The following is a 24,589-nucleotide window of genomic DNA, read 5'->3' as shown; positions in this document are numbered from 1 at the left end:
CAAAAGCTGTTTATTTCCTTTAGATCAGAAGTTCCCAAACTTTTTCTTATTGTATACCCCATTCCAGGTTTACCAGCTGCTTGTGTACCCCTACCAGCATACCTTTTATATTTTAGCTCCTTAAATGTCATTTATTATTAGAATGAAAATGGCCATTACACAATTTCTCTCTTGTTCCCCCTCCACCCCAGAGATGTCCTGCTTACTCCCAGGGTTACGTGTACCACAGTTTTACAGTAAGACCCACCACCAAATCCTTGATAGATATTTGGGGTTTTATCCACCAACCCCTGCATTACAGTAAGACCCACCACCAAGTCCTTGATAGACATTTGGGGTTTTATCTCCTGCCATTGAATCCAATGGAATATGTCACGGAGTCACAGAGGTGCTCCGTGATTGAGAGGGTGATTGGCAGAGCTGTCAATCACCCAGGCAGCCCAGGTGCTTGGTTGCCAGGACAACCAGGTGGGCACATGGCCGGAAGGGGGCGGGGCCTGGCCTTTATAACCAGCGTAGGCCAGAGCCTGAGACACAGTTCCCTTCTGGCTGTCGCAGGAGCAGGAGCAGGAGCAGGAGCTCTGCGGCTGAGCTGAGCTGAGCTGAGCTGAGCTGAGCGGCGAATATAGCTCCGATTCTAGTATGAGCAAAATCAGTTCTTCAGTACTAGTCTTCCCTGAGTGGTCCTGGATGGTCCTATTCTGGAAAATGGCCCCATGAAAATGGATTAAATTGGCTTTCTCTCATGCAAAATACTAGCAGTTTTTGAGCTTCCATTTCACAGTCCAAAATCATATGAGAAAGTTTATTGACTTTCTTCCTTTTCCCTGATAAAATCCCTGGCCCTTTAAGAGAAAATAAAAAAACCTCCAAAAAACCAATCTTTGCCATAATGCTCCAATTTACTTACTTGTATGTGATTTTTTTTTAAGCAAAGCTCTAGGCAACTAGACAATAATTATCGTTCCAACACCTGAACAACCACTAGGTAATTATTCTGACATTATTCTTAGCAAGCCAGAGGCAGAGAAGATGAAATGCACTGGGACAGGCACAGAAAGGGATCGTTTGTGTTCAAATATTACAAGGTTTTAAAAAAGAAAAAGAGTAGAGAACTCACAATTTGTTACTGCTATTTTTTTATCAGCATTGATTCTTTACATTTCCGTTATGCCCATCGTGGTAATGTACAGTGCTGGATACAAGGATGAGATGGCGTGCTGTCCTTAAATACATGCCTTAGTTGCAATGTTATCTCAAGGTGCAACTCAAATATTGCTCCTAGCCCCACTTCTGTGCCTACATAGATGTCTCAGATTCGTGGGAAGTGGTGCATTAACCTCAACCACCCCGGTCCTGGGGTGAAACTGAAGTTATTGCTTTGCATTACACTAGCATATAGAAGTTCAAATCAGAAGCTCAGCCCTTGGGACAGAATAGAGACAATAGTGTCCTATTCAGAGAAGTCTCTTCCCGTGTGTGCGAGTACTGAAGTAGCTGAAGTAGCTAGTTTGATTCATAGAAGTACATAATAGAACAAAAGAAAGAAAGCAAGCCAGTGCTCATAGGGCATGTCTACATGTGCACTTAAATGCACCTAAATTTAATGTGCATTAGCTACTTGCATCTTAACTTCCTGGCCTCATACAGTGTATGGCCAATGGGAACCCTAAAGCCACTTGTCTTCAGCAAGCTTGTGTGCAGGCAGAACTGTTAACTGTTAAGTATGATTTAATCAGGGACTACTACTCTGCTTCATGAATGTTTTTTGCTCAGATTTCTATGCAGCGTCTATTCACTTGTCTGTCTGCATACCTGGGGAATCCAATACACCTTCCTTACAATCCCCCTTATCCTGTCAATTTGTAGGCAAGATAAAAATTACCCAAATCCGACTAGGAGGGTGATGTATATGTATACATCAAACATAGTACTCTAAGCAAGGTGAGGGTCTTGGACATGCCATTGGATGGGTCTCTTCCCAGAAGTGATGTGCCATGAACTGAATTTAGACCCCTTCCTGGTGATGATGGGAAGCCCTTCGGAAGGTGGTCCCCTGCTGTCTTCCAGCTGAATCCTCTGTTTGAGTGCCAAAGACCTCGCTACAACTAGCGTACGATGTGCGGGTGCTCAGTGTTACAGGTCAGGCTTTGTGATACAAATGCAAGTATATATGTACATGCATACACACATATGCACATGCATGTTCATGTAAATGCATATCTGCATAGGCATACCCACACACATGTGGCTCTACAGCAATGCACACAAATACATATACATGCACGTCCCCGTATGTATGGATTCATATATACAGACAGAAATCATTAGTCATGTTAGTATGGAGTCAGTCAGGAGGCAAGGTAGATACGAACCTTTATAGACTAACTTAATAAGATATATTGAGAGAGAGCACAAGCTGTCTTGAACCCAAGTTCACTTCATCAGGTCCTGTGAAAGGATGTCTTATTCATACGTGGACATCAAATTCACTAGCGCCTCTAATGAGGCAAGTGTCTTAGACGTGGTCTTTGATGGGCTTCTCCACCAAAGTGCTGTGCCACGAATTGAATCCAGATCCCTTCATGGTATAAAGCAGAGTAGTAGTCCCTGATTAAATCATACTTAACAGTCCAGTTTGTGGAGAATTTCTTGTTCTACAGTTTCCCAGTCAAACTGGGTTGTACATTTTTTCTCATGTACACACATATCCCTATATAAAACATACATGGAAATATGCACATGTGCATACACATACATGCATGCACATATATACATATTCATGCTTCTTCACTGAGCTGTGAAAGGATGTCTTACTCGTATGTGGGCAAGTGTATTAAACATGATCTTCAATGAGCTTCTCCATGGAAGCGATGCGCCATGAGTCGAATCCAGACCCCTTCATGGTACTGAGCAGAGTTTATGTTTACCCACTTTGGCATGAATTGTATTTGTGCATGTTGACAAGATTTTCACAAAAAATGGAAATAGATGTGAAATTTGCATACGTGAACTGTGTCTCCAACTAGTGTCATTAGCAATTCAAATATAACTTGTGCAGATGGGGTTTCTCCTTAAGTCCATTCTACAGTTCCTTAGAGCGTAGGGAAAAGTCAGTACGACTTCACTGCAAAGCCCCCCTACTTTCAAGAGATCAGCCTGCAAATCCCCACTTCTCAGCTTGTAACCTATACATCATGGACACTGTACATCCATCAAACACCCCTGTTAAAAAGGCGATTGACATGAGACAAATTCAATATGCCATTTATTTCAGATACAGAGGCTGTTATTAAAATATGCAAAGGGAGGCAATGCTGTTGCATCTTGTATATTGTTAGGAGCAGTCTGTTCCTCCCCACACACATGTACGTGGATACGCACCCTCACACCCTCCAAGCCCACACACAGAAGACGGGCAGGATTGCTCCATGCTAAAAAAAGGTACAGAGAACCGCCATTCATGTGAGGGGGCCACACAGAGAAGGCAAGAGATGAAAGCTACTGACACAGTGGGAGAAGAAGACCGTATAAACCCAAGGGGGAAAGACCCACAGGCGCTGCTGATGTCCAGAGGAAGAGTTTTGAATTGCATATGACGCATCCAGAAGGGTTACCAGCCAGCCCTGGATGTGGAGAAGCCAGGTGCTGCCAAAGGTGGGGACACTGTTTTGTCTGCAACAGCTTAATAAGGCAACTTCATCTCATGGAAGAGAACCTGCTTGAAAGTCGCACACCTGAGTAGCGTCCCCCACCAGAGCCATATCTGCCACTGCCTGTACCCCCAGAGATGCCTCCACAGCTGTATCTCCCACTACCACTGCCCTCGCTTCCACCGGTTCCAGAACCAGATCCTCCCCCAACCCCAGAGCCGTATCCTCCACTTCCAGAACCAGATACTCCCTCTCCAGAGCCGTATCCCCCACCACCAATGCTACCCACACCTCCAGAACTGGATCCCCCAATCCCAGAAACATGTCCCCCACCTTCAGAGCTGTATCCCCCACCACCAATGCTACACACGCCTTCAGAACCAGTTCCTACGCCTCCAGAGCCATCTCCTCCACCACCAGTGCTACACACACCTCCAGAACTGGATCCCCCAGCTCCAGAGTCATACCCTCCACTTCCAGGACCCAATCCTCCCCCTCCGGAGCTGCCTCCCCAACCACCACAGCTGCCCATACCTCCAGGGCTCCCAGTCTCTCCTAGGCTATGCCCTCCAACTCCAGAGCTTTCTGCGCCCCCAGGGCCACATTCTCCGCCCCACCCACTGCTGCCTCCACTTCCAAAGCCTCTACCTTCATAGTGGCCCCAACTCCTGGACCCATAACCATCACCTAAGCAGCTGCCTGCATGTCTGGAGAAACTGCTGTACCTTCCACTGCTGCTGCCGTGTCTTCCAGCTCCAGAGCTGCCTTCGCCTTCACAACTGCCTCCGGCTCCAGAGCTGTACCCTCCCCCTCCTGTGCTTCCACCCCATCCTGAGCTGTCTCCCCTACCTCCAGAGCTGTATCCTCCTGCTCCAGAGCCGTATCGGCCACTACTGTAGGTGTCCATCTCTCCAGAGCTGCTTCTGCCCCCAGAACTGTATCCTCCTCCTCCATAACTGTATCCAACTCGGCTAGAACTGCCCCTGGCTCCAGAGCTGTATCTGCCACTTCCACAACTCAGTCTCCCTCCCGAGACGCTCCAACCTCTTGAGGTGTATCCTGCTTCCCCAGAGCTGTATCTTCCCCTTCCTCCACTGCTGCCTCCAATTCTAGAGCTGCCTCCTACTCCAGAGCCGTATCTTCCTCCAGAGCTGTCTCCTTCTTCAGAGCTGTAGCCTCCGCTTCCAGAATAGCCTCTACCGATGGAGCCAAATCCACCGCTTCCACAACCGACTCCCTCTCCAGAGCTGCCTCCCACATCTCCAGAGCTGCCTGTGCCTCCAGGGCTGTATCCACCACCTCCAGAGGCCCCTGCTCTGCTACTGCTTCCAAGTCCAGAGCCAGAACCGGCAACGTCACAGCTTCCTCCATCTCCAGAGCCATAATCCCCGGCTCCAATGCTTCCAGAATAGCCTCTTCCTACAGAGCCATGACCACCTCTTCCACAAGTGCCGATCCCCCCGGAGCTGCCTCCCCCCACTCCTGAGCTGTATCCTGTGCCACCCAAGCTTCCCTCTCCAACACTGCCACTTCCAACTTCACAGCTGCCTCCAGCTCCAGAGCCATATCCTCCACCTCCAGGGCTGCCTCCAGTTGTGGAGCCACTTGCCTCTCCAGAGCTGTATCCCCCCACTCCTGAGCCATATCCACCCCCTCCAGAGTAGCCTCCTCCTCCACAGATTCCAGAGTCATACCCCCCTCCACTAATACTACACTCCCCCCGAGAACTGGATCCCCCAGCTCCACAGCTGTATCCCCCACCACTAATGCTACACACTCCACCAGAACTGGATCTTCCAGCTCCAGAGCTGTATCTGCCACTTCTAGAGCCATATCCTCCACTTCCTTCCCCTCCAGAGCCATATCCCCCAGCACTGATGCTGTGTACATCTCCAGAACTCAATCTACCAGCTCCAGAGTCATGCTCTCCACTTACAGAACCATATCCTCTACCACTGATGCTACATGCATCTCCAGAACAAAATCCACCAGCTCCAGGGCCCCTACCACTGATGCCACACACGTCTCCACAACTCAATCTACCTGCTTCATAGTCATATGCTTCACTTCCAGAGCTGTATCCTTCACTTCTTCCTGCTCCAGAATTGTATCCCCTGCCACTGATCCTGCAGACATCTCCAGAAATCAATCTACCCGCTCCAGAGTCATCTGCTCCACTTCCAGAGCCGTATCCTCCACTTTCTCCCCTTCCAGAGCCATATCCCCCACCACTGATCCTGCAAACATCTCCACTACTCAATCTCCCAGCTCCAGAGTCATATCCTCCACTTCCTCCCACTCCAGAGCCATATCCCCCACCACTGGTACTACACACATCACCACAACTCAATCTCCCAGCTCCAGAGTCATATCCTCCACTTCCTCCCACTCCAGACCCATATCCCCCACCACTGATGCTGCAAACATCTCCAGAACTCAATCTCCCAGCTCCAGAGTAATATCCTCCACTTCCAGAGCCATATCCTCCACTTCCTCCCACTCCAGACTCATATCCCCCACCACTGGTGCTACACACATCACCACAACTCAATCTCCCAGGTCCAGAGTCATATCCTCTACTTCCTCCCCCTCCAGAGCCATATCCCCCACCACTGGTGCTACACACATCTCCAGAACTCAATCCACCAGCTCCAGAGTCATATCCTCCACTTCCTCCCACTCCAGAGCCATATCCCCCACCACTGGTACTACACACATCACCACAACTCAATCTCCCAGCTCCAGAGTCATATCCTCCACTTCCAGAGCCATATCCTCCACTTCCTCCCACTCCAGACCCATATCCCCCACCACTGGTGCTACACACATCACCACAACTCAATCTCCCAGGTCCAGAGTCGTATCCTCCACTTCCTCCCACTCCAGAGCCATATCCCCCACCACCGGTTCTACACACATCTCCAGAACTCAATCCACCAGCTCCAGAGTCATATTCTCCACTTCCAGAGCCATATTCTCTGCCACCAGAGCTGCACACACCTCCAGATGTGGATCCCCCTGTTCCAGAGCCATATCTTCCACTTCCAGAATAGCTGCCCCTTATAGAGCCATATCCACCACTTCCACAACTGTATTCACCTCCACTAGAACTGCCCCCGGCTCCAGAGCCATAGCCCCCAGGTCCTGTCCCACCTGAACTGCCTCCAGTCCTCCCTATACCTCCTGATCTGAGTCTTCCACCTCCAGAGCTACCTCCCGCTCCAGGGCTGTAAGTGCTGCTGGCACAGCCACCAATCCTGCTGGAGCTGTATCCTCTCTCTCCAGAGCCACCTCCACTACCGGAGCCATAGCCACCACTTCCAAAATGGCTTCCTCCGCCAGAGCTGCCACTGCTGCAATGTCCTATGTCTCCAGGGGTGTTTGTACTTCCAGACGTGTGTCCTCCACTTCCACCGCTGCATCCCCCTCCACTAGAGTTGCCCTCTGCTCCAGAGCTACTCCCCACCACTCTTGAGTGGTGGACACTGCTTCCACAAATGTCTACCATACCTCCGGAGCTCCCTCCAACTCCTGAGATGCATCCTTCCATCCCAGAGCTAGCCCCAGCCCCAGCACTGTATGCTCCCCCTCCACTTCCGCTGCCAGTGCTGCATTCATCACTTCCTATGTTGACCGAGCTATGGCCTCTGGCTCCAGAGATGTATCCCACACTTCTGGAGTGACCTCCTCCTATGGAGGCATTGCCACCACAGATGCCCTCACTTCCCGAGATGCTTGAAACTCCACAGCCATATCCTCTACCGCCAAAGCTGTATCTCTCCCCACTCAAGCTGTCCCCGGCTCCAGAGCCATATCCTCCACTTCCACAACTACCTACCCCACCTGAGCTGCTCCCATCAACAGGAAGAGGAATGACTGTGACTCCGTAGTCATACCCTCCCCCTGCAGAGACACATCCACCACTTCCAGCATGGCCCCCATCTGCAGGACCATAGGGGCCAGTGCTGCAACTAACCCTTGCTCCAGAGCTACTCCCTTCACCAGAGATGACTGCACCTCCAGAGCCATATCCTCCACTTCCACAACTACCTACCCCACCTGAGCTGCTCCCACCAACAGGAAGAGGAATGACTGTGACTCCGTAGTCATACCCTCCCCCTGCAGAGACACATCCACCACTTCCAGCATGGCCCCCATCTGCAGGACCATAGGGGCCAGTGCTGCAACTAACCCTTGCTCCAGAGCTACTCCCTTCACCAGAGATGACTGCACCTCCAGAGCCATATTCTCTGCCGCTGCAGCCATACCCTCCTCCACTAGAATAGCCCCCTGCTGCAGAGCTAGACCCATCACTGACTCCGGCTCCAGATCCATCGCCTCCAATGACACAGCAATCTCTGCCTCGGGACCAACCACCTCCTCCAGATCCAGATACTCCGTCTCCTGCAGTGCATTCTCCACCTTCAGCACTTCCCCCAGTCCATCCACTGCTAATCTGAATGCCAGAAGTGCCAGTCCTTCTGGATCCGTATCCACCAAGGACACAGCAGTTTCTGTCACTGGACCTGCCTCCTCTTCGAGACCCAAACCTTGTACCTCCTGAGCTGTATCTTTCAAATCCAGAGCTGCCTCCACCCCATTCGCTGCTGACTGCAACTCCAGAGTGACCTCCAACTCCAGAGCCATAACCTCCGACAACACAGCAGTCACTTTCCCCACGGGCATATCTTTCACCACCGAAGCTGCATTCCCCTCCAGAGACGAACCCTCCACCTCTAGCCTGGCTTTCTCCTGTGAAGCCATGCCCACCACCACCACTTTTACAGCTTCCTACCACACTGAAGATACCTCCCACACCTCCAGAGCTGCTTCCTCCACCACTTGGTTCTCCACCTACTGTACTAATAAAGACTTTGACATTTCCTCCTTCACTCCTGGAGCTGAATCCCCCTCCTTTGATACCTCCGTAGTTAGGTGGGCTGCACCTGATGTTCCTAGAGTAGTGCCCCCCACTTCTGGAACTGAATCCCCTTCTGATTGAGCAGTGGCCTCCTGCTATGTCCCAACATCTCCCACCTCTCCACCCACAATGCCACCCTCTGAATCCACCATATCCCCCCCAGCAGCATGGGAAGCCTCCATATCTTCCACCAGCACTACCGCTGACACAAGTGCCATGGTTGATGACGGCTGTAAGAAAAGACAAAGAAAACCGTTGTTTTAATGGCAACCTGGGAAGATCAGAGCAAGCCAGACTCTCATCTCCCTTGCAACAAAGTTAAGTGAACCTTCAAGTTACTTACACATTGTTCCAGGTAATTCTTCAGTTATCCTGTTAGGGAAAGAAGAACAATAGATGTGAATTACCCAGTAAACCTCTCCTGCCTCTTGCAGTCACTGAAACCCTGCTCTTCAGGAGCTTTGGGCCAGACATACAAAAGCACCTAATTCCTACTTGAGGCACTTAACTCAGGGTGAAATGAAAGGGAGTTAGGAACTTTGATAGAAGTTACCCCCCTAAATATGTTTCTGCATCTGGGCTTGCATCTCTTTGTAACAGAATATACCTCCCATGGGTAGAACGGAGAATTGGAAGGGACCTCAAGAGCCACCTGATCCAGCCCCCTGCACGAATGCAGGAATGCTAGTCCTCAATTACTCCTGCCCACTGCTTATCCAGCCTCTTCTTGAATACCTCCAACAGAGAAGATCCTACCACTTCCTTGGCAGTCCCTTCCACTACAGTACTGGTCTAACAGAAAAGAAGCTTTCCCTGGGATCTAATTTCAGGGGACTCCACTTTTTTTTTGCTTTTTCAAAGCAACTCTTTAAATCAAAATGTCTATTCAAAATGAAGCATTTCATTTCAAATCGGTGCCTGTCTGTGCCTCTCTTCCTTTCTTCCATCCACCTGTGGCCAGGGGCATGTATAAGAGACTCTGCAGCAGACAGCAAAGGCATTGCCCCATCTGCAAAAACGACTGACATAACACTGGAATTTGTTGTTCTCCGTACAGACTTACAAACTTTCTGAGCTCCCACTCTGAGGCTGGTAGTGAAAATGGTGTGGTGTGAATATTTTGCGCCTACCTGCTCTCCTCTCCTTCCAGAAGTGCCCTGTAAGTGGCGATCTCAATATCCAGCGCCATCTTGACGTTCAGCAGCTCCTGGTAGTCACGCAGCAGGTGGGCTAAGTTGTCCTTGGCCTTAAGTAGGGCACACTGTAGCTCCCGGAGTTTCTCCTGGGCATCGTTAACGGCACAGCAACCGTGCCGTTCCACATCGGCAATCTCTTCCTGAAGGCAGGCGTTCTGTACGGGAAAGAAATTAAACCTGCGTATTCCCTCCCAGTGCAACTAAGATCGTCATTGACATCCAGCTCCCAATGACATATTCCCATAGGCCTCGGAGGACTTGTCTCTACATGGACACTCCAGAGCATTCATCCAAATGAACTGTGTGACTTTAAACTGGGCTAGTTAAACTGTATTAAACCCTCTGTGTGGTTGCTCCTTTTCCAGAACTCGGGTTGCCTTCATTTGGTTTCTTTTACGTCACCTTGGAGAGAAGCGATGTCCTGAGGGTTTGTCAACACAGGCAAGCCACAGTGAATTGAGCTTGGGAGGTTCAGCAGAAGAAAGACTTGATCCTACCTTTTTCTTTACATCTGCAATGTCCAGCCTCAGTTTCTGGATCAGCCTGGTCAGCTCCTGGATTTCGTGCTGACTGGTCCTGAGGCTGTCACAGTGCCTGCCCCATGTGTTGTGAAGGTCCTGGTACTGGTGTCCAAAACAGAAGAAGACAGTTGAGTTTGTTCCACCATTTCCAAGAAAGGTCTGGATAGCCTATAGGCCCAAGCCCCTCAGGAATAGTAAGCAGGTGGAGCAGAGTCCCAGGCATTATCCAGCTGAACGCTCACCTTGCTTTGGTACATGGCGTTCACTTCGGCTTGGCTCTTCTGAGCAAGGCCCTCATACTCTTGTCTGATCTCAGCAATGATACCGTCGACATTCAGGTCTCGGCGGTTGTCCATGGACACAACAACATTGGTGTCCTGGGCTATGTGTTGCACATCAGACAGCTCCTGCAAATCCCACAAGGTCTCAGGGGTTAGATCCTGGTACCTTCCCTCAGACGGTGCCCTCCACCCCGCTTTTCTGCATTCACACAGAAAAAAACGTAGGTTACTAAATTAAGGACCAGGTGAAGGCCCCCTTTTGCAAACCTGCCCTGGAGTGAAAGGGAGCTTGCACCATGTCGGCAGCAATGGAAATGGGAAAACAGCAGCCACTGCGGGACTGTTATGTGCCCCTAGCCCTGCACTAACAGGAGAAAAATGGTCAAGCCCATGACTCCACCTTCCCGCAGGGAACCAGAGACAGCAACTGCATTGCAAGTGAGCTGGGCTTGATACAGAGATGCCATAGACCACATCCCTCCCTGGAGAACTAGGGGGCTGGAAAGTGAATTGCTTTCTGGGTTGCTTCTGGGTCGGGAAGACAATGCACTTCACTGGACACTTGGCTTTAGATGGAGCCAGGGTTTATCCCACTGCTTAGAAGCAGCCAAGCGGTTCTGAAGTACGGAAGTGAAGCCGGCCATGCAGGCTGGCCGGGGAATGAGTTCCAACTAATCTGTGCCGCGCAGCACCAAGTCTGCACAGCCCAGCAATGGGGCCCAGCTGGCTCCTCCAACCGCCTCTTAAAGATCCTGTTCCCCACAGGATCAAACATTCAGCGACCCCCAGGAAAAGTTGAGAGACTCCTCACCTTGTTGTACAGGCATCTCAGGAACTCAATCTCCTCCCGCAGCATGTTCACCTTCATCTCAACCTGCATTTTGCCCATGTAGACACAGTCCAGGTTCTGAAGAAAGCCATAGATATGTTACAAGGCCACTGTCACGGACTCCTGCTATTGTAGCGCAATTTCACAATGTTTGGTGCCTTTCTTTGAGCCCCAGCTCCTGAAGTCAGGTGCATCTACACATGAAATTAATAACTCGAGCGCATGTTGCGTCAGAGTTTATTGCTCCCGGGCGCTGTGTTTTCACATGCGCCCAGAACCATAGTGCACTGATCTGGGTCGGAGCAGCCCCAGCTGGTACCGGGGTGGGGGGTCAGCCTGCCAGCCCTTGTTCAACATGCTGCAGAGGGGCTGGCTGGGGCACGAGGGTGCTCCAGCATGGGGCTAGCCAGCAAGCAGCCCGCATGCTCAAGTGCCCTCATGCCCCAGCCAGCCCTGTCAGCATCTACACGTGTGCTGCTGCGCCACCGTAGGATAGTACTTGTGTTTACAAGGAGTAACCTATGGCAAAGTGAATGAGTTTACTGCAATCTAATAGGGCCGCACATGTAAACACTGACACTTTATTGTGGAGCTAATTAGGCAGCTCCACAGTAAAGGTCTCATGTAGATGCGCCCAGGAATTACTACAATAATAAATGGGGGGGTGGAAAATGGAAGGTTTTGGCCCTACTAGAGTCAACTAAATCGATCTCAGCACATAAGGCATTTATACCTACGTTTGCACCGCAGCACCAGGCCCTTTTAAAAGCACCCAGCACTGCAGCGCATGCATTGGTACAAACACCAAAATGGGTGTCAGCGCTGAGAAAATGGCGGCGGTGCATTTTTGAACTAACACGCATTGAAGGTGTGTTAGTTCAAAAGCACACCGCTGCCATTTTCTGCATACCTCGCCACTCCTACAACTGCACACAATGCAGCGCAGTGCACGTCATCTCACGTGCAGAGCGGACTCGGTTAATCAAGTCGGCTCGGACGCGTCGGATCTCCAACGCGTCGCAGCGCGAAAATGTATGTCTATAAATGCCCATAGCAGGTCTGGAGCTGGAGAGTGGTGGGGCTTGTTTACCCATGCCAGTCTTGAGCTGGCTGTGGGGACAATATCCATATACCCTGCATGGACATTTTGGTGACCATGTATGAATTTTAGAGACTGGGTGTTTTGCAAGCCCTGGCTAAGATCCACCCACTACTTTGCTTTCTGGCTCCTCCACGTGCTTTGGCAGCCTGGATTACTCACCTTCTTGAGGTTCACGAACTCCTCCTCTGTGCACAGGCGCCTGTCGATTTCCTTTTCGTAACTGTTGCAACAGAAGAGAGAGAAGGGCGGCTGATTGCCTCCTTTAAATGGAGCAGCAAAGCAAGCAAGAGGAGTCATGCAAACAAGCCACAGTGCCAGGCTTTCACTGGCATTTCATTCATCCTCCCATCTGTGCATGTTGCAAAACCACTTGGATGGTGTCCGCTATGACTCTAAGAGGATGTCCACTAAGGATCAGGGGCTCACACACTAATACTTGGGTTTGGGATTTTCAAAGGTGTCCGGAGCAAAGCTGCTTATCTTACCTGTGCCTCAGTTTCCCCCTCTGTAAAATGGGTCATAGCACTTCCATCCCACCCAGGAGTGTTGTGAGGTCACAGTCCATTCGTGATGATGAAGGCCTTGCACGTCGCTGTTGCGAGCCCTATAGAAGCTCCTTTCCTTTAATCACGTGCTTATCCCTAATTATCTCTCATATTAGGGCTGAGATTGCCAGAGGAGCCTTAGTGAATTAGACACCCTTTACATTCCAGCAGGATCTGGACACCTAACTACCTTGGGAAAATCCAAGCCTCTACAACTACCCATCACTCTGAGCTGACTGATCATTCACCTCGCCTTGTATTCATTCACGATCTGGAGCATCTTGCAGTCTTCCAAATTCAGCTCCTCTTTCTGGCACTGCAGGGTCTCTAGATGCTGCCGCAGGTGACAAATATAAGACTGGAAAAAGGGCTCGATATCTCGGTGGACACCTGCTTGTCCCCCCTGCTGTTGCAGGAGCTCCCACTTGGTCAGGAGCACTTGGTTCTCCTGCTCGAGGCATCGCACCTGGAAGCCAACGGGGAAGAGCAAGTCAACTATGGAGCAGGACTTGGGAGATCATTGCCAGCATTAGCATCGCCATAAAAATAATGACAATGACGATGATGATGATGATGAGAATAAATGTTTTTACAGCAGTAGCACCTGGAGGTTAAACAGGTTTGGACCCTGTTACACAGTTCCTGCCCTTCTCAATCTAGTCAACACTTACAGTGGGTGACTCAAACAAGAAGACCGGTTAAAAAAAATTAATAGACCACACACCACTCATAGCCAATCAGGAGCCTTATGATGGCAGCTTGTCAGCCATGATTATGCTAATAATCATAATTATTCTAATGACCTCCTTTGAGGCTCCCCCCCCACACACACACACACCATGATGAGAGAAGAAATTGAGGGTGGGAACTTTAAATTTGACGTTTTCATAAGGAAAGACTGCAGTGACCTAGGGGAAATTGGAAGCTATGAATGTACAGGGACCCCAGTAACAATATACCCCCAATATTCATGAGATCTGATGGGGATCTTCCCCCTGCACCCCCACAGAAATGTGACGACTTAGGGTGGAAAAGTCACAGCCAGTCAGTGCTATTCCAGAGCACAGAATTGCTGCTTTAGAAAAGTAGACGGCTCTTTCCCCCCTGAACTGAATTGCAGGCAGTAGGAATTGAGTTACAGCCCTTTGCAGAAGATCCTCAATCGGTGGTGCCGATGCAACTCAACTGACATCCAAAGAGCTGTATCTCAATGGTATCGCTCAGCCTGGGCTCAGCCTGGCTGAAACTGGGCTGCAACCACCAACCTGCACTTATGTTAATTAAATGAAACCAGCCTCTGTCAGCAAACAGGTGACTGAAATGATAATACCTTCCACTCCCAAGCACAGACACCTGCCACCACCCAGACAAAGACACAAACCAGGTGGATGATAGAGGTGTTTTACCTGCTCTTGTTCTGTAAAGGTTTGTTTGTCGGGGAGCAGAAAGAGCAGGGAAAGGAAAGGGGCACCAAACACAGCAACAGAAACGGTAGCAGCAGGGCTTTGTGGGGAAAAGAAATGCTAAGGAAGAGAGCTGGGGGGTAAATGCTTTCTGAAAGAGGCTTGGGGCTGAGAGCAAAAAACTGATCTCTTGTCCGTTGATCTTCTCTGCATTCACGAAGACAGAAAGTTGCACGTTCCTTGTAAGCAAGCAGAGGGGCACAAAAGGTCCTGGCGTCCTTTACCACCCATCGTTTTTTCCCCCTTGTCTGAAGCAAGCTCAGGGCCCCTGAACACTGGGAAACTGCTCTGTTTAGAAACACCATCCACATGTCACACCAGTTCCTCCACAAATGGACCAATGGAAAGCCTTATCCGGGATGCAGGTGAAGGACGCGGTTGAGATGTTGCTATTGGCCTCGAGGATCACAACGCATATGAATGCAAGCAGGACTAAAGGGATACTGGCGGTCTGAATTTAGATCAGGAATATTAATGCCAGCCCTGCCCCACCTCCACCCCAACCCAAGTAGACCGCTGTTCCCCTTTTGGATCAGAGGTCAGCGTCTCACCTTATCGATGAAGCAGGCAAATTTGTCATTGAGGGACTTAATCTGCTCCCTCTCGTGTGCCCGCACTCTCTGGAACTCCGGGTCGATCTCCACGTGCACCGGGCGTAGCAGGTTTCCATTGACGTGGACTCCTTGGATGCCCCAGCTTCGGCCAATGTCTCCTCCTCTGAGGCCGCCTCCAATGAGACCTCCCCTGCAGATGCCCCCAAACCTTGCTCCCCCTCCACCGAAATTCCCACCACCGAATCCTCCTCTGCCATAGCCCCAACCACCATATATCTCCCAAGAAGCCCCATATCCTCTTCCTCCTCCTCGGTAGCCATCGCAGACAGAAATTCTCCTGGTCCCGCCTAGGTTATGGAGACTTTTGCTACCGTATCCATAACCACAGTACCCTCTTCCACCTCTACTCTCCCCCGACTGGCAGATGGAGGACGAGCTGCTCCCGACCCCGGCGCTGCCACAGTGGGCAGAACATGAACTGAAGTCCTTTCCCCATTCCCCGGATTTGCAGCTTGGGGACAACTGGCTCATGGTGGCGTCTTGCAGGACTGCAGAGGGAGAAGAAGAGCTGGTGGCGGCTGAGTTGCAGGAGGAGGACTGAGAGGGAAGGAGGCTTGGCTCCTCTGTTCTGCAAGCCGGAAGTTCTCCTTTATACCTGCATGCTGAGCTAGGCTGGTTTGCATGGCAATCAGCGGGTTTATTAGAAGAATGAGTGGGTTGTGCTCATTTGCAGCAATTAATGGCTTTCTTGCCAGCTTTCCAGGGTAAACACCATGCACTATCGGGAACAGTTGCGAAATCCACCAAAAAGAAATCATTTGACTCACACGCTTTGCCCAGATCATACCTTCTTATCTAATTAACATGCCTTCACCCAGTAATTAGCTTGCCACAGCCATGCATCCAGTGCCTGGATGGCTTGTTTTCACTCATGTTTTACCACCTCTCATAGAGTTGCAGGATTTGAACCTCCCTTCTGCAGGGCAGGAGGGGGCAAGCCCTGTCTTTCTGCTTCCCCAGGACAAATTTTGACCCCAGTTACACACCGCTGAGGCCACATTGGAGAAAAACTGGTAGCTGAAACATGGTTGCAGAGTAGTAGTAGCTCGTGCTAACAGAAATGGTTTGTTTCAGAAGGTATGTCCAAGCTCATGGTGCAGAAATAAGTCTTAAACCATTAAGATGAGGCCTTTAGGAGTAGCAGATACCCTGCAATGTGCCTCTGATGAGGTCTTCCCAACTTTGTCTGAAGCAATTAGCTTTGAGCACTGTCAGAGATAAGATTGATGGACCTTATGGATGCTGGCAATTTCTGGCTCCCTTAGCTGAACTGAACCCAAAATATCTTGCTTCATGTTAATTCAGCATTAAGCTACACATTCGTACTGCAGGGGATGGTGGTTTAGGGGCTTCATAGCTCCTTCTCTCCTATGAACCCTGGTCAGATACCCATTCCATAAGACACAAGAACTGCCCCTCTGACCAAGACAAGTGATGCATTCTGGGAGTGAGAGCACTGCATGGGTTCATGGGCAATGTAGTTCAACCAGGAAGCCCAGGCCATTGCAAAGGCAAGTCAGGAAGAACCAAATGACAAATCCCAGGAGCCACAGCAGCAACATTAAGGACAACGTGAAATATTCTGAATTTCCTGATAAGCACGTGTGGCAGGCGATTATCTCCCATCTATCTGCCTCTCCCATCCGACACGCTCGTGCTTGGGCTTCCGTCTCAAACACACACAGAGTTAATTCCCTCTTTGCTGATGTGCTGCATAACATAGGGTGAAGCTCATCCTTTCAGGATGCTCTTAGGGGATTTTAATTCCCCTTGGCACTTGGACCATTTTATTTCACTCTGAATGCTCTGGCGCTGCTTTGGTTTGACCCCTCTGTTGATCAGTAGCAGAAGCAATTAGGCTGGCAATGATCCAGATGTGTAGGCAGCAAGAGCAGGGGGAACTTGATTATTCCTGACCTGCACAATTAATCCAAGATTCGTCAATAAGAGCGATTAATGCATAAACAACAGAGATAAGGACCCCAAAGGAGCAGTTAGAGTGATAGGCTTGAAAAGCTTTTCACTCACAAATGACTTTCCTTAGAAACCTTTTTTCTTTTTAAAGGAAAAATGTCCGATATTGCAATAATCTGTTTTTGCAAAGCATTCTGCAATATTTTTCACCAAATCTGAAATATTTACCATATTTCTTTTTGGGAGCTGTTATTCTAGGAGTGTTTAGTTTTACTGGCAGCCACATTTCTGACTGCAAAGCAAAACTTTTGAAAATAATTGGCATGAAAACATTGCATTCAATTTTGCAAAAAAATAAAAAGGCAAAAGCGAGAAAAAAAAAAGTCAAGTTGTGTGAAATGGAAGTGGATTCAGAGGCTTGGGATTTTTCACAAGAAATGCAGCACATCACAACATCTTTCTCCCCCTTTCCAACCAGCTTCAAAGCAAAAACTCTAAGCTCAAGTCCAAACCAAGGTAACTTAAGACTGACTTTAGGTGCATTGCATTTTGGAGTGGACTCTTGTATCACTTCTCTCCTGACAATGTCCTATCTGCCCATTGGTGATGACCTTTAGCTGAGAAATCAGTAATGTCAGATAAAGATCAAGAATTACTCAGTCAAGTATCACCCATACGTAGTTCCCCAGAGAACGAGACCCCAAGGGCTGGCCATTCATAGAATCATAGACTCATAGAAAGAAGGACCAGAAGGGACCTGTAAGATCATCAAGTCTGGTCCCCTGCCATGGGCAGCAGGTAACTGGGCCCAAACGAGCTCAGCGAGGTATTTGTCCTCTTAAAGACCACCAGAGATGGCGACGGTACCACCCCTGCTGGAAGTGTGTTCCAGATTCTAGTGACCCGTATGGAAAAGAAGTTTTTCCTTATGTCCAGCCAAGACTTTTCTTCAACTAGCTTGTGTCTTGCCAGGGGGCTACATATTTGTAGGCAACTATGAAGTCGCCTCTCAGCCTTCTTTTGCTCAGGCTGAACAAACCCAGATCCCACAGTCTGCCAGGCCCTTGATCATGAGGGTGACCCTTCTCTGCACCCTTTTGAGCTTGTCCACATCTTTCTTGAAGTGCGGGGCCCAGGATTGGACATAGTACTCCAGCTGTGGCTTCACCAGTGCCGAATAGAGTGGGAGAAGTACCTCTCTAGATCTGTGGTGACACATCTGCATCTGCTCTATTTGCTTTGTTGGCGACTTCATCACACTGGTGACTCATATTCATCCTCTGGTCAACTGACACCCCTAGGTCCCTTTTGGATGCAGTGCCAGCCGGTGGACCACCACCCAACGTATAGATACGATGAGGGCTCTTCCTACACAGATGAAGCACCTGGCATTTGTCCCTGTTGAACCTCATATGATTTTGTTCAGCCCATAGTACCAGCCTGTCAAGGTCTTCCTGAAACCTTGACCTGTCCTCTGACATACCCGCTTGTCCCCACAGCTTGGTATCATCTGCAAACTTAATCATTGCACTTTTTACTCCCTCATCCAGGTCATTAATAAAGATCTTAAAGAGCATGAGCCCAAGCACTGACCCCTGAGGTATACTACTGGATATGGCTTTCCAGGATGAGGCCACCCCATCAATTATGACTCATTGGGATTGGCTGCTGAGCTAGTTACCAACCCACCTCACTGTAGCCTGATAGTTTCATAGACACAGTCTCTAGGGTTAGAAGGGACCTGAACAGATCATAAAGTCCGACCCCCTGCCCTGGGCAGGAATGAGTGCTGGGATCATAATACACCAGCCAGATATCTATCCATAGTTTCAGCTAGGCCAGGATTCTCCAACTTAACATGAGAAGGGAATATTACAATGCATCAGCATGGAATAGTAATTTAAACCCATTTGCATGGAAAAGTTGGAGAGAAGTAGAGGTTCTGCATAAGACGCACCTAAGGACACCCTGTCTGTGTACTGACTGCACACACACACACACACACACACACACACACACGCATGCACCCAACCAAATGGTCTTCAGTTATGTGACTAAACCCTGGGGGCTAGAGTGCTCCCAGAGCTGCACCCTAGGTTTGTATAAGCTTATTCGTCCTCCCTGCTCTGCTGAATGACTATGCACGGGTTATTAATTTGCCCAGAAATCACTATTTATCTCAGGCACTTCAATAAAGGAATAGAAAACAAAAGGGTTTATTACAGGGAAGAACAAATAGGAAAAAAGAAAAAAAAGGGATCCAATGCTTTGACAACAGAGCATGGTGGCACAGAACTGACACAACCCTTGCCCTGTTTCAGACTACCACCTAGGTATCGTAATAATTCCTGTGACCGTGTCCTGGGATGAACCTCGCCTCAGTCACAGCTAGGGCTCAGTTGAGGACCTCCATTCCCTCTCTCCTCTGGTCAGCTATGTCCAACTTGAGAAGACCACCAGCAAATGCTGCACAAAACACCAAGCAGCCAACAGCATGTGGGCAACATCCTGCACAGCATCACGGGAGCGGCATGGGCTGGACTGACTCAGGTGTGCCAGGCATGGGAAGGCTCAGCATGGTAGATCCGAACCTGTTCAGCTGGCTTCAAAGGCAACGTGGGAGCCCACAGCCATGAATAAATGCATATTTTTCCCCATAGTTTTCTTGGAGTCTCAGAACAGCAGAGGCTCCCTATGCCTGAAGAAGGGTGACTTCACCCAAAAGCTTACCAAAAGAACATTTTCCCAAGTACTTGGTTGGTCTAATAAAAGATTTCACATCTATTCAAAGAACCTTGCCTGCTTATTTTTCCCCATATCACATGTATGTCTCAGGTCCTTGCTAGAAGGAAGATAGGTCCAAGGGCAGAAAGGGTGGGCTAGTTGGTAAGGCCTCAGCCTTGACACACAGTTCTTGTGGCACCCTCAGCAGATCACTTAGGGCATTATGCACATTGGCCCTTAAAATGCCTTCTAGGGGCTTCCACATGCTTAAAACGAAGGCCTCAGAAGGGTAACCAAGGATTAGAGCCTCTACATGATTAATAAGGACAGTCAGGCATCTCCAGGGAAGGAGCTGCACCCGGTAGGAAGTGCTGAGCACAGGGCTGCTGTGCCTGAACCCCTGGCCCTCCACAGAGTTTGCTTCTGTTTCAGGACAGTGCATGGGGCACCTCCGTCTGCTCCAACTCAAGCACCCACAGTCTTCCCCGTCATCGTAGCAATGACACCCTTGTTCAGCCCTGTTTATTTAGACAACAGACTCTGCAGCAGGATCTCTCTCAATATGGATTTGTACAGATGCCAGACCATGATTGTGACTTGCAGGTACTACCACAGCCCAAATTACAGGCACAGTTCATATGAAGGTCCTGCTAACTGACAATTAATAGGTATTTCAATCAACCTCTTCTAATAGATGATGAGAAACGCCAGCAGGTCAATAGACTAATTATGCAGAACACTTTCAATCAACGTGCATCCATAAAACTCGATGCTCAGTGTATAAAAATAATCTCATTATGAAGTATGTTCACCACCACATTAATAACACAGAAGGCCAAGCTACAGCAGGTTCATCTAGGGCAATATTTTTCAACCTTTTTCTCATTTGCAGACCCCTAAAAAAATGTATGTGGATGTGTGGACCCCTTGGAAAATTTCAGCTGGGGGGTGCGGACCCTTTTGAATTGTAAGAGTGGACATTCACATGCTTTTGACTGATTGTAGTCATCTTGTGAGGACCCTTTAGACATAATCTGTGGACCCCCCCCCTCCCCCAGGGCTCCATGGACCACAAGTTGAAAACTGCTGACCTAGGGAAAAACAAACGGACCCCAGACAACAGGAGGATTTAAGGCACCCCATAAAGGTACATGGTATGTGGGTGCATGAAAAAAATGCCTCTCTGCGTGTTTGCTCCTCACGACCTGTCATTTCATGACATAATATTCAGACAATGAAGAACCCTAATCTGAACTGTGGGCTGGAATGACACACAGGCAGAAGATAAAGGGATTCTGCCCTATCTAAGTGTAACACAGCATGGCAGAGCTTGGCATATAACCTTATGGGACACATCTCGGGGAACTGAGATGAGTGTAGGAATGCATTAATGAAGAGGCACAGCAGATATGCTACAGCAGTTAACACCCTCTTCGTTGGGTGTGTCCTGAATACACCGTGAAGAGGAAAGCTGCAGAAAGGACCTTGCTAGCGATGAAGAAATTGGGTTAATCTTTAGGCTGGGCTTGATGGATGACAGGGGGATCAGGAAAGGCAAGGAGGAGTTTTGTTGGTGATATTTTTACTGGACCAACTGTATGCCTGGGAGAGACATTAAACAAGTTTTCAGGCACAAGAGACATCTGAGAGGAGACCTTGTAGCTGCCTATAAGTTTATCAAGGGAGAACAGAGAATTGGAGATGCACTATTTACCACGGCACCCCTAGGAGTAACTAGGAATAATGGGTGCAAATTAGTGGAGAGTAGATTCAAGTTAGACATTAGGAAGAAACTTTTCACAGTAAGGGTGGCAAGAATCTGGAACGGGCTGCCAAGAGAGGTGGTGCTGTCACCTGACTTGGAGGTCTTCAAGACGAGGCTAGTTAGGTACCTGGCTGGGGTCGTCCGACCTCGGTCCTCTTTCCTGCCTGGGGCAAGGGGCTGGACACGACGATCCTTCGCGGTCCCTTCCGACTCTATAATCTATGAATCGCATAGTGCCAGTCTCAGATAAGAGAAATCACTGCATTTTCTACATATTGATGAGGAAAAGGGATCGCTGAGTGTTGTCCATGATAAAAGCGGAAAGGGAAAGGTCAAGATGATCTCATGTACCCTCATCCCCTCACCTGAGGTAAATTCAGTTGTATTTTCCTCAACTATAGCCCTAAAATTATGTCCCCATCTCAAGGTCACTATTAAGGGAGGACAAATATTAGATCTGTGCCAAGAACGCCGGTTCTAACCAGCCACCACCACTCCAGCTGGGAACGTTTCCATCAGGAGCGGAGGAATCGGGAAGCGCCTGAGAAGAGGCCCACAACAAGATGGGCATTCCTGAAGAATCCAGCATCACTGCCACACCTGCAGACTAACACCCACAGATCATCACCCACAAGCCGCTCCAGAGGACAGTAAATAGTAATTAGGTCTGAACCAGGTCAGACTTCAGAGGTATTTGAGGCTTAGCCACCGTCACAACTGCAGCCGTAACTATGATGATATCAACAGTGTGCTAAAGCAGCTGGGTTTGGGTAGAGTTACATAAGGGTGAGTAGGATGTTGAATACACTTTTCAAGTGCTAGCTCCATCGCCAGCCAGTCAGTTGAGATGCACTTTGTTAGGCATGTATGGATTGAATTAGCCGCTTCTGCTGAGCTCACTTAATGCCTATCTGCATTGCAAATCTGGCTGCAAGGGACTTGCCCAAGATTACTCAAGGAATCTTTGACAGAAAAGATAACTGAACCCTTGTCACATAAAATCCCAGGCCAGCAGTTAAATTACTGTATCACCTCCCAGTGACACAGCCCCCATTCCTGATTGGTGTAGCAATGTCAGTAGAGTTACTTATGATATATACTGACATAAATCAACCTTTTGATTGTGGGGAGATGGGTTTATTTAGTCTGGAGAAGAGAAGACCGAGGTGGGATTTAATAGCAGCCTTCAACTCCCTGCAAAGAGGATGGAGCTGGACTGTTCTCAGGGGGGACAAACGACAAAACAAGGGCAATGGGCTCACTTTGCAGCAAGGGAAGTTTAAGTTATATATTAGGAAGAACTTTCTCACTAGGAGGGTGATGAAGCACTGGAACCCAGAGAGGTGGTGGACTCTCCATCCTTGGAGGTTTTTAAGACCCGGCTAAACAAAGCTTTGGCTAGGATTATCTAGCTGGGGATGGTCCTGCTTTGAGCAAGGGGTTGTTGGACTAGATGTGACCTCCTAATTTTCTATGATTCTATGGTTTTGGCATGAACAACAAGAAAATCAAGCCCAGTTGAGTTACTCCCAAGATGCCCTGGAGCAAAGGGCACCCAGACAACTGACCTGTAGAGTTGTAATTCTACCACGAGATGACAAACTCTGTGGGTGCATCTACACAGGTGCACTTACAGCACAGTAACCAAAATTACTGCACAGTATGGGCATGCATCTACATGTGCACACCTGTACTGTGCAGTAAATCTGGCCGCTTACTCCAACTTTAGCATAAATTTGATACCTGTATCATCCAGGTATCAAATTTGTGCCCAATTAGCTACTGTGTAGTAATGCACGTGTAGTTGCCTTACTGTGCAGTAACACTGTGTGAACTGACTTGGGACTAACTTTAGTCCCAAGTCAGTCCACATACCACGTTAATGCACTTTAATGCCTGCACATGTAGACACTGGCCTGTTCCCACTTCCTGAGCAGTAAATTTCAGCCGGCGTGAATGCACATATAGACATGCCCTATGTGTCCAATTTTGCTGAAGGCAGAAGGCTGAGCCAAATTCTTCTCTTTCATTACTGTAGCATAGTTGGCCACGAAAGTCTTTAGCAAAAGGGTTAATCGCATTGAGATGCACTGTACAGACAGATGCTCTTTTCTAAGCCTAATTGGCTTTCCAATCACATTGGCTTAAAAGAGCGCCTTTTTGTGCCAGTTAGATCTAATAACCTAAAAACATAATAACTTGCCCAAAAAAAATTGGTGTCCAAATATAGAAATTGCAATGAGGGAGTAATCGCTAACTAATTTAGTCTTAATATTAATTAATTAAACATAGTACTTTTCTGCATCAGTGGTGAATGCCATTGAGTCCAATCTTTCTTACCTTGGTCCTGTTCCAACAACTTGAGCGGCTCCCAAGATCCACCAGGGTGACTATTTCCCATCTGATACAAATGGGATCAGCACAGTGTTCCACAGACATCACCACCTTGTGGTAGATTATTTCACCTACGTGCTTGGCAGTGCATTCCCTGGAGCAGTAAAGAATACAGCTATGGGGCAACAAGTGACAGGAACAGACCCAGTTTTACCTTTACAAGCAAAATTAATACTGGCTTCTCTTCTTCTTGGACCAGAACCAAGCTGTTAGTGGCAGACTCAGGATTTGAATTCAGACAACTATCCTTGGCAAAAACCCAGACAGATATGTCTTTTTTTTATATATATATCACAACTATGACTGAGACATCCACATTCTACACAAAATGAAGGAAGGCATCTAGGCAAAAAAATGTTTCTCTTTTATTCCTCCAGAAAAAAAAGGGTGCCTTCCAGCAGAAATTTGAGCATTGCATATTTTAGGTTGGTTTGGATCAAAATGTTTCTTTCTGCAAACATTTAGATTTTTTAATGAAAACAAAAAATCCCCTTGGGAAAAAACGCAGTTTTTGTGAGAAGGAAATCATGATGAGCAAAACACAACTGTGTGATGGACAGGTTGATATTTCTCCTTGTTTTTTCCCAGTCGTTCTGCCTTGGGTCTCAGAAATTTGTGTCAAGACCCACACACGAACCACCAGCCCTGTTTCCATCAACACCAATTG

General features: G+C 48.6%; 1 protein-coding gene across 1 annotated transcript; it reads right to left on the bottom strand.

The window, feature by feature from the left end:
• Positions 1-9,700: 9,700 nt before the first annotated feature.
• On the bottom strand, positions 9,701-15,596 carry LOC149860898 (keratin, type II cytoskeletal 1-like). The gene is made up of 7 exons (XM_090054257.1): positions 15,063-15,596; positions 13,297-13,514; positions 12,663-12,723; positions 11,384-11,479; positions 10,534-10,698; positions 10,268-10,393; positions 9,701-9,925 (listed from the first exon to the last, which is right to left on the bottom strand). Exons 1-7 carry the CDS (start codon positions 15,594-15,596, stop codon positions 9,701-9,703), a joined length of 1,425 nt encoding a protein of 474 aa, XP_089910383.1.
• Positions 15,597-24,589: the final 8,993 nt, after the last annotated feature.

This window comes from Crocodylus siamensis, chromosome 6 (genome assembly GCF_052110815.1).
Source record: "Crocodylus siamensis isolate JL-2025a chromosome 6, ASM5211081v1, whole genome shotgun sequence".
NCBI lineage: Eukaryota > Metazoa > Chordata > Crocodylia > Crocodylidae > Crocodylus > Crocodylus siamensis.
This window is presented reverse-complemented; position numbering and strand designations above follow the sequence as displayed.

Excerpts from the sequence above, each read along its gene's own strand:
- LOC149860898 (XM_090054257.1), bottom strand. The coding sequence starts at position 15,596 with ATGAGCCAGTTGTCCCCAAGCTGCAAATCCGGGGAATGGGGAAAGGAC. Across the intron at positions 10,699-11,383 it reads TGAGATGCCTGTACAACAAG|GAGCTGTCTGATGTGCAACA; the intron begins GTGAGGAGTCTC and ends TGGGATTTGCAG. Across the intron at positions 9,926-10,267 it reads TTGCAGATGTAAAGAAAAAG|AACGCCTGCCTTCAGGAAGA; the intron begins GTAGGATCAAGT and ends TTTCCCGTACAG.